General features: G+C 40.9%; 1 protein-coding gene across 10 annotated transcripts in view; it reads left to right on the top strand.

The window, feature by feature from the left end:
* Positions 1–14356, top strand: part of Upf2 (UPF2, regulator of nonsense mediated mRNA decay) — a 110499-nt gene that overhangs the window by 54108 nt on the left and 42035 nt on the right. For 9 of the 10 annotated variants that reach the window (NM_001108421.2, NM_001443838.1, XM_087591162.1 and 6 more), the window contains 3 exon segments: positions 2543–2656; positions 9972–10088; positions 13773–13958. In NM_001108421.2, coding sequence (NP_001101891.2) covers positions 2543–2656; positions 9972–10088; positions 13773–13958 — 417 coding nt within the window. 10 annotated transcript variants of the gene reach the window in all.

Here is a 14356-nt window from a genome sequence, read left to right as displayed (position 1 = left end):
ATCTGTAGAAAAGTGTGTTGAATTATCTAGTGGGTAAAGTTAATGTAAAGTCAAAAGAACAAATTGTAGAGGGGAAAGGATCTTTTTGAACAACTATCTATTAGCCTTTCTAGGACAAACAGTTTCTTATAGGGAGTAGTAAATAACCGGCATAAAACGTTGTAAAGATCTATGTGTGGATACATCTGAAGAGATCATTTGGTGATGCACACTAAGTAATTTCGTTTTGTCTATCTTTAAATATTGGGTTGGAAGCAGCATTTCTGTTAAGGATAATTGATAATGTAAGTAAGATCTTACAATGGTAGTCGCTAAACAAAGGCATATTGTAGATCTGTATGCAGTTTTGCCGAAGTATTGCATCTCAGCCTTTTGGCTAAGATCAAGTGTAGTTTTGCATAAATTATTTGATATTTGTTTGAGTATAAGTTTTAAAGAAATGATAGTGAAAAACCTCCGAGTGAGCGTTAGAGTGAGAGTTAGTGGGGTCCTCTCCCCCAGTATAGTCTTGTGAGATGTTTTCAGCTTCTCTTCTGAACATCCAGGATAGAGATAATGAAAATAGGTCTTCATTTTAAAAGTCTCATAGTTTTTTGAAGGGAAGAAAAAGTAGAAAAAAAAATAGATGTTATAAAAATGGGGAGTTAGATTGTGCTTGCTTGGTCTGGAGAGATGGCTCTGTGGTTAAGAGTACTGGCTCTTGCAAAGGTCCTGGGTTTGGTTGCCAACACCCACATGGTGACTTGTAACCATCTGTGACTCCAGTCCCAAGGGATCCAGCGGGCTTTTCCAGCCTTCACAGGCACCAGGCACACAATGTACTTGCAGGCACTTGCATATACACATAAAGTAAAAGTAAATCTTCTTTTAAAAAGTGATTACTAGAGTCTGGGAAGGGTGAAGGGTTGCGGGAGAAACAAAGAGAATATCTGGAAGGTATGTGGAGTGCAGTTAGGCGACAAGAATAAATCTAAATGTCCCACAGTACAGTAAGTTACTAGAGTAGGTAACACATTTCAGCAGCTGGTAGGGCTTGGTGGGAGCGCAGAGGTAGAGCATGTACTTGTTCTGCTCTGGCTGTAATTTCTGTTTGTCTCCAATCACAAGGAGATCGCTTATCTGTAAATAATATGGGTAAAGTTTTCTGGTATGTTTGCGATTTTGTTTTTGTTTGATATACTTCTGTCGATACTTCAGATAAGGTTTAGTAATAATGTCCCCTAGTTTGCTCTGGGGTCTTTATAAGCATGTTTCATTTTAAATAGTCTGGGTGTGGTGTCACACACCTTGAGTCCTCCGTGCAGGGAGGCAGAGATAGGAGGATTGCTGCAAGTTTAAAGCTACCTGGTCTGTGAAGGAAGCTTTAGTCAGCTAGGGCTACAATATAAGACCCTTTCTCAATCACCAGTCAAACAAACAAAAATCCTCAGATTCTAAAAAGTCTTGATACCTGCTCTGTTTGCTAAATAAAGTAGATGCCCAAGCTCAAAAAATTGCATTGAGTGCTTGGCTGTCTGGTTCAGTAAAATAGTGATCATGAAGTATATGGCTTTAAGGCTTTCTTTTAGACTTGGAATTCCATCATATTATGGAAGTAAATTTGCATTACTAGTTGGGGAATTTGAATCTTGGTATTTACCATAGTCAAGTCATCTAACACTTCTGGGACCCTGCTCCCTCTCTCCCTTTGTCCCCCTCCCCCACTACACCAGAAGAGTGACAGCTGTCATGTCTTCTCCTGAATGCTATAACATGGGTAAAATAAGTAGTGATGTTCTGGAAAGAACACTGCGTTAACTGGCGATGCCACCATCTCATGTTTACATGGTAGATCTCTACATGTAATCTGCATTTCTTATGAAACTATAATCCTACAGTTAAATCTAGTTAGACTTATCTCAGTGTCTGTATTATACTGTTGACGTTTTTAAAGGAATTTTACTACATTTGATTTTTTTTAAATATAGACATCAATGTAGAACTTAAACTCCCATAAGATTTGAACTTTGACACATGGTCATTTCTGATAATTAAAAACAACAATGAATATATTGCATGTTTCAGCACAGTAAGTTCTAGTAAATATGTAATATAACTGATAATATAGAGCAACATTGGAAAATACTTTTCACTTAAATGAACTTTTAGCATTTATATTTTTTAAAGCAGCATTTCCTAAAGTGTGTTCTTAAAATACTAATCTGATGTTCTGTTAACTGATAGTGGTTACTATTACCTTAAAAAGGCATAGGTTACTAAATAAATATGAAAAATGATGACTTAAATTAAGCAGATACTTTGAGAGCTTCTTCAAGCCTGACAAAATGTTTGGATTCCCCAAATAACATGATCATGAAGCAGCTTCACAGAGCACTTCTGGAACTAGTGTGGGCAATGTGGGTAACGTTTCTTCAAAATAATTTGAAAATAAGAAATCTTACCAATTTATTTGAAATATTTGAAGTGAATGGAAACATATTAAATTAGTTCTTATTACAGATTTTCAAACTGTTACCTATCTAAGCATGTCTTTCATTTATAGGTTCGAAAAAAGGACCAGATCAACATTGAAACAAAGAATAAAACTGTCCGTTTTATTGGAGAACTAACCAAGTTTAAGATGTTCACCAAAAATGATACACTGCATTGTCTAAAGGTAATTACTGCATTGTCCTTAGTAGAGAAGAGAAATTTTAAGTTTTATTTATAAGTTGTAGATAAAAAGAAGTGATTAAATATTTCATTAATTAAATCAAAGTTAATTTGTAAAAAGGAATATTATTAACTAAATTAGCAAAATAGAAAACAAATGGTAAGATGGTAGATACAAATTCAGGAATATCAGTAATTAAATATAGGGACAAAATATATCAAGTAAAAGGCATATAAGCACAATTTGGTTAATTGATTTGTGTTCTTAGAGATACAGACAAAATAGGCCAAAATAAAGACAGAAAAAATCCATTTGTATAAATACTAGTCAGGAAAACTGTTTTCATTAAGCTGTTGTCAAAGTCTGTGAGGCAGAGAGCATATTGGCAGAATCGCTCTCCTAGTGGAAAGGCCATCCTACCAAGGCAGCATTCTGTGTCTGACAAGCTTAAACCTGTAAAGAGGCAGTCACAGTCATGGACAGTCAGCAGCAGCATGAACGGTTGGAGTTTGATAAACAGTTTGCCAGTCCTTCATATAATTAACATTATATTGACACCAAAATAATCCTGAGATGTTCTTGGCTTGGTTACTGAAACACTGCACATTATGTTCTCTGTCCGTAATGAAACTAAGTTAGAAGTCCGATAGTAACATTAATCTTCTGTGGTAAAGTTAGAGCACACTTGGTAAACATGTATTTTAAATGATCATTCTTTTTCTAAAATTCATTTTTTTCCCTAAAATAACTTCTCCACTGAAACTGCATATTCTTACAGTTTAAAAATGGTAATAGTCACTGTGGTCGTTCAGAACATTAAGCCTCCTGTGCTTTCCTAGGGAGTCTCGGAAGAGTATTTATCCACAGAGGATGTCTCAGGTAAACCTCAGGCAGCTCTCAAGGACTGCCTGGGAACCTGCCGCAGACTGCTTAGATATATTAATGTGCGAGTGGAAAGATGGCTCAACAGTTAAGTCAAGCCTTCCAGAGGACCCAGGTTCAGTTCCAGCATCCACACAGCAGTTCACAACTGTCTCTAACTCCAGTTCCAGGGGATTGGACACCCTCACATAGCTCACATGCATGCAAAGCACCAATGCGAATTTTTGTGTAATTTTAAATTATGCAAGTCTATGTACAAAATATACATTAAGATTCGTTTTAAGAAGATCACTATCAGTAATGTATAGATTAATCTGCAGAGACTTTTGTCGTTTTAAGAGTCTCTTGGGCTTACTGTGCCCTTCTTGCCTTAGGTACTAAGATAACAGGGCACGTGCCACTAAGCCCAGCTTCCATACCATTTAGGGTTTTTGTATTTATATATTTGATTTTTTCATTTTCAACAAAGACTTCAGACCTGAAGGTTGACCTTTTGCTTCACCCTCTGTCTCAGTTAGGGTTTCATTGCTATGAAGAGACACCATGACCACAGCCAGCTCTTATAATAAAGGACAACATCTGATTGGGGCTGGCTTAGGTTCAGAGAGTTAGTCCATTATTGTCATGGCAGAAAGCATGATGGCATACAGGCAGACGTGGTGCTACAGTAGAGAGCTCTGCATGCTGATAGGCAGACAACAGGAAGACAGAGAACCACTGGGCCTGACTTGAGCTTTACAGACCTCAGTAATGTGCGTCCTCACACCTGTCCACTCGTGCTCCAGCAGGGCCTAACATCCCCCACAGTGCCACTAGTGCCCCATAAGTTGATGGAGGTTGTTTGTCAGACCACCACACCCTCTGAGAAGGTTGACATCGCTACCTTTTTTAAGTCAGTGTTTTGACTATCACACAAAGAAATGGAGATTATTGTGGCATTTTCTTTTTTTTTTTTTTGGTTCTTTTTTTCGGAGCTGGGGACCGAACCCAGGGCCTTGCGCTTCCTAGGTAAGCGCTCTACCACTGAGCTAAATCCCCAGCCCCGGCATTTTCTTATCTTTTTAAAAAAATAATTTTTTTAAATTTATATGAGTACACTGTTGCTGTCTTCAGTCACACCAGAAGAGGGCATCAGATCCCATTACAGATGGTTGTGAGCCCCCATGTGGTTGCTGGGAATTGAACTCAGGACCTCTGGAAGAGCAGTCAGTGCTCTTACTGCTGAGCCATCTCTGCAGCCCTCTTGTGGCATTTCCTACACATGCGTTATTATACTGGTTCCTTCTGCCCTCCCCACTGTCTTCTCCACTCTCCCTCCACGTCCTCAGTGGTCTCCGGCCTCCCTCCAGACCATTGCCTTCAGCTCTCATGGGCTCTGTTGCTTCCTTGTTCTCAGCTTACCCTCTTTCCACCTCTCTTCTCCCTCACCACACACACACTTCAGTCTAGACGTCACATGATATAAAACATGCCTTCCTTCTCTCACTTAACGTAGTTTTCGTTTTCTGTAGATGGTAGTATTCGTTCTTCGTAAGACTAAACTTTTGCTGTGTTGTTGCTACAGTACTTCCGTGTCTTGCCTGTTGGGAATAATTGAACGATTAACTCAGATGTTCACGCATGTCTGTAGCATGTCCTTTGGCCATATGCTTATAAGTTGGTCATTTGGCAGTTGCTGTTTTTGATACTTTGAAGCATTTCCATACTGACTTCCATGGTGCCTGCACAAGTTTGTATTTTTATCAGCTCTAAATAAGGGTTCTTCTCTGCATAGTTCCTTGGTTTTTGTTTTTGTTTTTGTTTTTGTTTTTCGGAGCTGGGGATCGAACCCAGGGCCTTGCCCTTCCTAGGCAAGCGCTCTACCACTGAGCTAAATCCCCAACCCCCCTCTGCATAGTTCCTAATCAGCATTTGTTGTCTTTTGCTTTTTTTGTATGTGTTTGCATGTGCATAGACCCATCAGAGGGCAGTAAAGAGGATTGGTTCCTTTGGAACCAGAGTTTCAGTGCTTGTGAGCCACAGTGTGAGTGCTGGGAACTGAACCCAGGCTCCTAAGTTCGAGCTGTCTCTCCAGCCTTTGATGTAGTTTTAACTTGTATTTTCCTAGTGGCTAAGGAAAACTTTTTCAAATATTTCTTAGTCACTTGTATTTCTTCCTGTAAGAATTGTCTGTTTAGTCCCTGATCACATTTGTTACTTGGATGGTTTTGGTTTTTTAGTTTTTGATTTTGGAGGTTCTTTGTGGATGGTAGACGCTCTTCCTGTGTCAGGTTCTTCCTCTTGCTGTTTGCTTGCTATACATCATGATGCTTGCTGTCTTTGTTCAGGATTTAATGACCTATGATCCCATCTGTCAGTCCTTAGGACCTGTTTCTGAGTGGTTTGAGTTCCTTTGAGTTATTCCCTATGCCTATATGTTGAACTGTTTTGCCCAAGTTTTCCTCTAACACTAAGGTCTTTGATTCATTTTGAACTGATTTTGTGTACGATGAAAGTTGGAACAAGTGTGGGGGGTGGAGGAGGAGGGGGACAGAGACAGAGAGAGACAGAGACAGAGGTGTATGCCAGGGTTCATGTTAGGTGTCTTCCTCTAACAGTCTCTGCCTCATTTTCTGAGATAAGAGTCTTTTCAGTGAACCTGAAACTAGTCATTTGGCTAGACTGGCTAAGGATCCAAATTAAGGTTCTAGAGGTAGAGTATTTGACGCCCTGAGCTCTTTCCACAGGCTCCTTGTTTCATGATTTCACATATGTCGGTGCAGTTTTTCTGGCACCACTTGAAGATGATTTCTTTTTCTAACTTATGTTTTTGACACCTTAATCAAAGATGAGTGTATGTGGGGTAGGAAGTGTTACTTTTGGGTACTCTGTTCTAATCCATTGGTCTGTGTGTCTTTTTGTGTTGGTACCATGGTGTGTGTGACTGTGTTTCTGTAGCATAGCTTGAGGTCAGAGATGGTGGTCCCTAGTATTGTTCTTTCTGCTTAGATTATTTAAGGTATTTTGTGCTTCCATATGATTATAAGATATTCTTTAATTCCATGAAGAATGTCATTGGGATTTTGTTGAGAATTACAGTTTATCCTTAAATTGCTTTCAATTAATTATACAGTCATTTTTTTAATTTATTCATTTTATATATGAATGTTTTGCCTGCATGTATGTCTGTGTACTTCTTGTTTGCCTGGTTCCTTAGGGGTCAGAAGAGGGTATCAAATCCCCTGGAAGTGGAGTTACTGATGGTTATGAACCACTGTGAGGGTGTTGGAACCTGACCTGGGTCCTCTGGAAGAGCAACAAGTATTCTTTACTTACTTACTCACTCATTTACTTACTTAATATCCAGATCACAGCTTCCCCTTCCTCTTCTGGAGACTCTCCCTCTTAACCCCACCCTGCATCCACCTCTCCTCACTTTCTTCTATGAAAAGTGGAGGCTACCCAGGGATATCAACCTGCCTTGGCATATCAGTTGCAGTAGGACTAAGCACATGTCCTGTTGAGCTAGACATGGCAGCCCAGTTAGGGGAAAGGAATCCAAAGACAGGCAGCAGACTCAGGGACAGCCCCTGCTCCTCCCCACCCCCTTCCTCACCCCCACCCCCGCCATGTTAGGAGTCCAGCATGAAGACAGCTGAGCCACGGGCAGCTGCTCGTTATACAACAGCCTTCGCAATGTTGATGCCTGAGTGTAGGTGCCTGCAGAGATTAGAAGGCAGCATTAGAACCCTTGAAAGTGGAGTTGCAGGTGCTGTGAGCCTCAAATCCCCTATAGGATCAGAAACTCTTTGAGTATGGTGCTGTCTCGAGCTCTGAGACCTCTGACTTTGTGTTTGTAAGCACTCATACCAGTAAACTTTCCTCTTAGAACTGCCACAGCTGTGACCCAAAGGTTCTGATTAGTTTGCTTCCATTTGCAATTGATTTTAGGAGTTGACTGATTTCCTCCCTGATTTTGTCAGTGGCCCACTGACCATTTAAGAGTGTGTAGTCTAGCCTAGTCTAGTGTGTGCCATTAATCCAGCACTGGAGGGCAGAGGCAGAGGCAGAGGCAGAGAGAGAGAGACAGAGAGGCAGAGAGAGAGAGAGAGAGAGAGAGAGAGAGAGAGAGAGAGAGAGAGAGAGAGAGAGAAAGGCAGAGAGAGCCAGGCAGGAGTGTCTTTCTGAGTTCAAGGCAGCCTGGTCTACATAGCGAACTCCAAGACAGTCCGGACTACATAGAGAAACCTTGTGTCAAAAAAAAAAAAAAAAAAAAAAAGATATGTGTACTTGATATCTAATAGTGTTGCATTATGTTCTGATAAGATACAGAAATTATTTACATTCTTTAAGACTTTATGGCTTAGATTGCCATCTGTTTTAGAGATGGTTTAACTCTTTGGCTCTTTAATATAGGGTTTCTCTGTATAGCTCTTACTGTCCTATAGACCAGGGTGGTGCCACCATGCATTACTTCTAACTTAACTCTTAAATATCCTTGTTGGTATTAGTTTGCCTGACTTACCTAAAGATAGGAATAGAGTTTAAAATCATCCACTTCTGTATTAGGAACTATGTCATCTTTTTACCCATCAGTGTTTGTTTTACGAAATTGGGAACTCCCAACATTCAGTGCATATTTATCCACTATTGTTAAATCATTTTTTGTTTTTTCATACCTTTATTTATTTATTTATTTTTATTGTATGGATGTTTTGCCTGTATATATTTCTCCACCATGTGTGTGCCTGGTCCCTGTGGAGGTCAGAATATAGTATTAGATCTTCTGTGAACCACTATATGGATGTTGAGAGTCAAACTCAGATTGGTTATCTGCAAGAACAGCTGGTGCTCTTAACTGCTAAGCCATCTCTTTAGCTCCAGTTTTTGTTGTTAAATGTATATTTGTTTGTGGCCATGTGTGTGTGTGTGTGTGTGTGTGTGTGTGTGTGTGTGTGTGTGTGTATTGTCAAGGTTGATGCCAGGTGTCTTCCTCTGCTTACCTCCACTTTGTATGTTGAGACAGGGTCTCTCACATGAAACCAGTGCTCACTGATTTGGTTATTCTAGTTAACCAGGTTTCCTGGGGAATGGATTAGCTCAGTCTCTTGAGCACTGGAATACAGGTAGCTACCATATCCACTCAGCTTTTGCATTGGTGCTAGGAATCTGAGCTCTGCACTTCATTGCAAGTACTTTACATGCTGAGCTATCTATTTCCCTGTCTCACAGCCTGTTATGTCTTTTTTTGTGAATTGTTCACCTTTGTTATTATGTAGTTGCCTGTTTTGATCTCTTTTTGACATTTGGTTTGAAATCTACTTTGTCTTAAACTACTTTATTTTCATTGTTATCTTGACAGAATGTAGAGCCACATGGCAGAAAGTCTCAACTAGGGGTTGGGGATTTAGCTCAGTGGTAGAGCGCTTGCCTAGCAAACGCAAGGCCCTGGGTTCGGTCCCCAGCTCCGAAAAAAAGAAAAAAAGAAAAAAGAAAAAAGAAAGTCTCAACTAAGGGATTGCCCAGATCACGTTGGTCTGCGGGCTTGTCTATAAGGGATTGTCTTGACTGGTAATACAGCAGGACCTAGCCCACTGGATGCACCATACCCTGGGCAAGCAGTCGTGGACTGTATTAGAAGGCTAGTTAAACATGAGCAAGCTGAGGTTGGGGATTTAGCTCAGCGGTAGAGCAATTGCCTAGCGAGCGCAAGGCCCTGGGTTCAGTCCCCAGCTCCGAAAAAAAGAAAAAGAAGAAAAAGAAGGAAGGAAAAAAAAAATGAGCAAGCTAGCAAGCAGTATCCTTCTTCCCTGGCTTCTGCCCCAACACCCTGCTTGAGTTCCTTCCCTCAGTAGTGGACTATAATCTGAAAACTAGATAAACTCTTTGTTCCCCCAGTTGTGGTCAGACTGTTTTATTAAAGCAACAGAAAGGGCATTACAATGAGATATAAGAATAGCTATGGCAGCTGGTTCTGAGCTTTTGTTTGGTTTATACATCGGTTTCCATCCTTTAGCTCAGTCTGTGTCTTTGTTAGTGAGATGTGTTTTCCAGACAACAAGTAGTCAGATCTTACTGCTGTAGGTAGGGACCATAATAAGCTAGTCTGTGTTTTGTGTTGATAAGTGAGCCCATTTACAGCTAAACTAAGCCATTCACATACATATGCACACATACATAAATAACACACATACATAATTAAAATACATACATAGTATCTAATACAGAAAAGGCTTTGATATCAGTTTCCTTTTCTGAAAGGAAAGATTGTAAATATATTCAAGGATGTTTTATTTTTAGCAAAAATTTGATGGTGAGCAGATGTTTAGCAGTAAAATGTTCTTAAATCAACTTTATTTCCATCTTACAAGTTGTTACAACAGGTGCATGCATTGTTTCCTTTCTCTTAGAAATGATGTGTTGTCTTTGTAGTTGTTCATTGTTCTTATTCTTTCAGATGCTTCTGTCAGACTTTTCTCATCATCATATTGAAATGGCATGTACCCTACTGGAGACCTGTGGACGGTTTCTTTTCCGATCTCCAGAATCACACCTGAGGACCAGTGTGCTTTTGGTAAGGGCCTGCAGAAACTGGTGGAATGCTGAGAGTCTTGATTTACTTCAAGGATTAAAAGTATTAATCAGTGTTGTCGTCTTCCTCTGCTATCTGACCACAGCATTTCTGCCTAACCTAGAGCATCGTGCACAAATGAACAGCCATACTGGAGAGCCATAGGGATTCTTCTTCACTTTGTTGCCAGTTAGTTCAAAGAAGAGCTAGTGAGCTGGCCGTACAGTTCACTTCTGCAAGACCAACAACCTGAGCTTGATTCCCAGAAGTCACATAAAGGTGGAAAGAGAACCAACTCCAGAAAGTTGTTCCCTGGTCCATATACGTGTAGTGTGACATGCACACACATACACATTTTGTATGCATGTGTGCATTCGCATACTATACTAATATCTGTTTTTATTAAAAGAGAATGAAATGACCCCCTGAAAACAAATCATTCAAATGAATAGTTACTCAGTACTGTTAGGGACCATCTTTGTTTTTGCTGTGTCCCTACAGTTTTTAATATATACCTAAAGTATAATCTAAAAATTATAAAATTAAGTTTTATAATAAGCTATAGAGTGGGTCTTAATGGGCCATCCTACTAGGAATATGGAAGGCATTGTGCTGAGCGTGATTTGAGTGGTGGGAGCCTACTCTAGCGATTCAGAGGGAAACAACTGGGAAAGAAATGGGTCCTAGCACCCATTTCTTGTGATATTTTGGTGACAAATGTGGCTACTTTGTGCTTTTGTCTGAAGAGTATGCCTGAGACTAAAATGAAGAGATTTAGATTAGTTGCACTAGCAAAGAAAATCTCAAAGCAGGTTGATATAAATTCCTTTGTATGGTTACTAAAGTTCACTCTCATAAAGAGGGTTTTGATGAAAAGGAGCAAGCTTATAGAGGAAAAATACAAATGTATGCGTCTAGTAATAAAAGGACACCAGGACATGCAATGGAACTGAATCCTGTGATCAAAGAGATAAACAGACTAAGGGAGAGGTGACCTCAGGGAAAGATCCCACCCAGCTAAAGTTACTGTTTATGCCTTTGTAGTTGAACAAGAAAATAGTTATGTTATGGTAGGTGTTATTACCTGGTTATTGCTTTCATTTGTATTTTTAACCTGGAATGAGCTACAATCCACAGGCTTTTGATCCGGATCTTGCGGAATAGTGGCCATGCAAAGATTAGGTCCAGGCATGGTAGTACATGCTTTCAATTCCAGGAAAAAGGGGCAAGCAAGTCTCTTGAGTTCAAGGCCAGCCTGGTACAGAGCAAGTTCAGGTGTGGTGATACACATCTTTAATCCCAGCATTCAGGAGACAGAGCCATGCAGATCTCTAAATTCAAGGTCAATCTACAGAGCACGTTGCATGACAGCCAAGCTTAGGCAGTGAAGGAGTTGGAAAACAGAAAGCTGGTGATAATGTAACAGAACAAGGAGGCCAAGTACCAGCCCCAGCAAGCAGCAAAACTCAGGCAGCTTCAGCCACGTGGCTCCTGCTTTAGAGTCAATAATAAAAGGGACTACTGGGACAGTTGATGCTGGTTAGCTGGAGCTAAGAGATTAGTGGTGATTAAGAACAGATCAGCATCACTGAGGTGAAATTTTCTGAGAATTGTTTTCTAAGAGTAGAAGCTGTGTTCTGGAGATAGCCAGGTTGTACCTTGTGCTGCAGCTGTACTTGTTAATGTGTGAGAATCACCCAGGTGATACTGGTTTTGAAGGTATGAGGGGTCATGAAGAGCAGCTGAGACTTGGCACCTGTGAGAGTCCATGGAAGGCCATTGGTAAGGTGCAATCTCAGTTGTAGTTGACGGCCTATGACTGAAGTGGTCATGCAAAGCAGTTGAGGCTTGGCACTGTGAAGAGAGCCTATGAGAGGCTATTGGTGAAGCCTGGGTGCAGCAGAAGACTCCAGCATATTGGAGATGGCAGTATCAAACAGGATGATCACCAAGAACAGCAGCAGTGGAGTGGAGTCAATCAGAGCCTAGAGTGCTACAGAGGGCAGATCTGGAGAAGGGACCCAAGCCCTTTGGAGGAGCCCAGAAGATCATGTGTGGATCCTAGACAGTGGAACATGGAGCTGTAAAGTTGAAGTTGCCTTGGAAACCCTAAGATGTTAGAGATGTCAGTCAGGGCTGTGGGCTACCTGCTGAGGAAAGCTGCTAACTGAGTGGAACCAGCCCAAGAGAAAGAATTGTGCTGCTGTCAACAAAGATGAAAGGATTTGGAGGGTTGGGGATTTGGCTCAGTGGTAGAGCGCTTACCTAGGAAGCGCAAGGTCCTGGGTTCGGTCCCCAGCCCCAGAAAAAAGAAAAAGAAGAAGAAGAAGAAAAAAAAAAAAGGATTTGGAGATCTGAAAATAAAGCTTTTACATCAGGCACAGAGATGCAGAGTTTGGAGTTTGTTTGCCCAGTTTTTGGTTCTGCTTTGATCCAGTATTTCTTCACTGTGACATGTTGGAATAGTAATATATGTCCTGTGATATTGGAGATACATGATCTGCTTTTTGATTTTGATATCATAGGGGATTACACTTCAGTGATGGGTTGAATCTCAGAAGAGACTTTGAACTTTGGATTTTAACTTTGTTATGACTGTTATAGACTATGGGGACTTTTGAATTTGGACTAAATATATTTTTCATCATACTATGGCTAGGTGTGGTTCCTGTAGACTCATGTATTTGAACAAGTCTATGGCGGCCAGGGAGTAGTGGATAGTGGTTTGAATATGCTTGGCCCAGGGAGAGGCACTATTACGTGGTATGGCCTTGTTGGGGTGGGTGTGGCCTTGTTGGGGTGGGTGTGGCCTTGTTGAAGTGGGTGTGGCCTTGTTTGAGTGGGCTTTGAGATCCTCCTCCTAGTAGTGCAGAAGCCAGTCTTCTATTTGCCTTTAGAACAAGCCTAGACACTGCCATGTTCCACCCTTTATCATAGAGGACTTGAACCTCTGAACCTGTAAGCCAGCCAGTTCTATTTAAATATTGTTCCTTGCAAAAGTTTCCTTGGTCATGGTGTCTCTTCACAGCAATGAGTTATGTAGATTATGCAGTCAAACCCATTATACATGTCTTGGTTGTGATATTTTATCTATTCTTTTTTATAGTCTAGTTTTGAGGCTGAATAATTTACTGATAAGTTTTGAAATGAAGAGGCATGGATTTGTGTGGTTTCTTAGCATTTTTATTCATGGTGTTCCCCTCACATGAAGCCAAAATGCACGCATTCTAGAGTTCTCTAGCTTAGCTTCCTTCTTTTCCAGTGGTCAAGGCAGTAGAAAGGCTGGGGGTCAGGGGCATCATTTAGCTTCTTGGGATGTAAACTATTGTGCTACTACAGTTTTTAGAATGTGTTAGTTTGTGACTTGATTTATGACTATTCTAGCCAGTATTAACCCTAAGGAGCACAAGGTTCAAGTGTGTAAGTAAAATTTAGGAGTCAGAATCAAGTAAAGCTGCAACTCGGACTTGAGCTGTCCATGTGTGACTGGCAATCCTTCCTCCTCAGAGCTGATGCCGTCCAGTATCATCCCATCTCCACAGGAGCCTCTGCAGACAGGGAAGCTTAGCTCTCAGGGTCTCAGACCTTAGTGATGCCCACTTCTGTGCTGTTGCCTCTCACAGCAGACCCGTGTTTTTCCGTCATGCGCTGTGGAACGTTCTGGCTAATGTAGACATTCTCTCTCAGGAGCAAATGATGAGAAAGAAGCAAGCAATGCACCTGGACGCGCGCTACGTTACAATGGTGGAGAACGCGTATTACTACTGCAACCCACCACCAGCCGAGAAGACAGTGAGAAGGAAGCGGCCTCCTCTTCAGGAGTATGTCCGCAAACTTCTGTACAAGGATCTCTCTAAGGTCACCACGGAAAAGGTAAAATCTGAATCATCATCTAGTCATGATCACCTTGAGGGTTGTGCTGGGGCTGCCCCCGGCACTCCAGGGCGGGTGGGGGCAGATCTGCGCTCTATTAGGAATGACTTTGTTCAAGTCCTCCTGAGAAGACACTCATGGGCTGGGTGCTGCAGGATCTTAGAGATACGTATTCTGTATTTTTTATTACTTTTTATCATTATGATGTTTCACTTCAAATTTTAATTGTAATGTTATGTATATTTAAAACTTATTTTTATCTTTTTTACTGTTACTCTTATTGTTTTTGGTGTTTGCAGGGGAGTTGGGGTTAGCCTGGGCCTTGTGCATGCTAGGCAGGGAACAGGTTCAAGATTCCTCTGAAATCTCTAATTTTGGATATCTTTTTCGATTTTTCT

Source organism: Rattus norvegicus, chromosome 17 (genome assembly GCF_021556685.1).
Source record: "Rattus norvegicus strain SHRSP/BbbUtx chromosome 17, alternate assembly SHRSP_T2T, whole genome shotgun sequence".
NCBI lineage: Eukaryota > Metazoa > Chordata > Mammalia > Rodentia > Muridae > Rattus > Rattus norvegicus.
The sequence above is the reverse complement of the archived record's forward strand: the minus strand, read 5'-3'. Positions and strand labels throughout refer to the sequence as shown.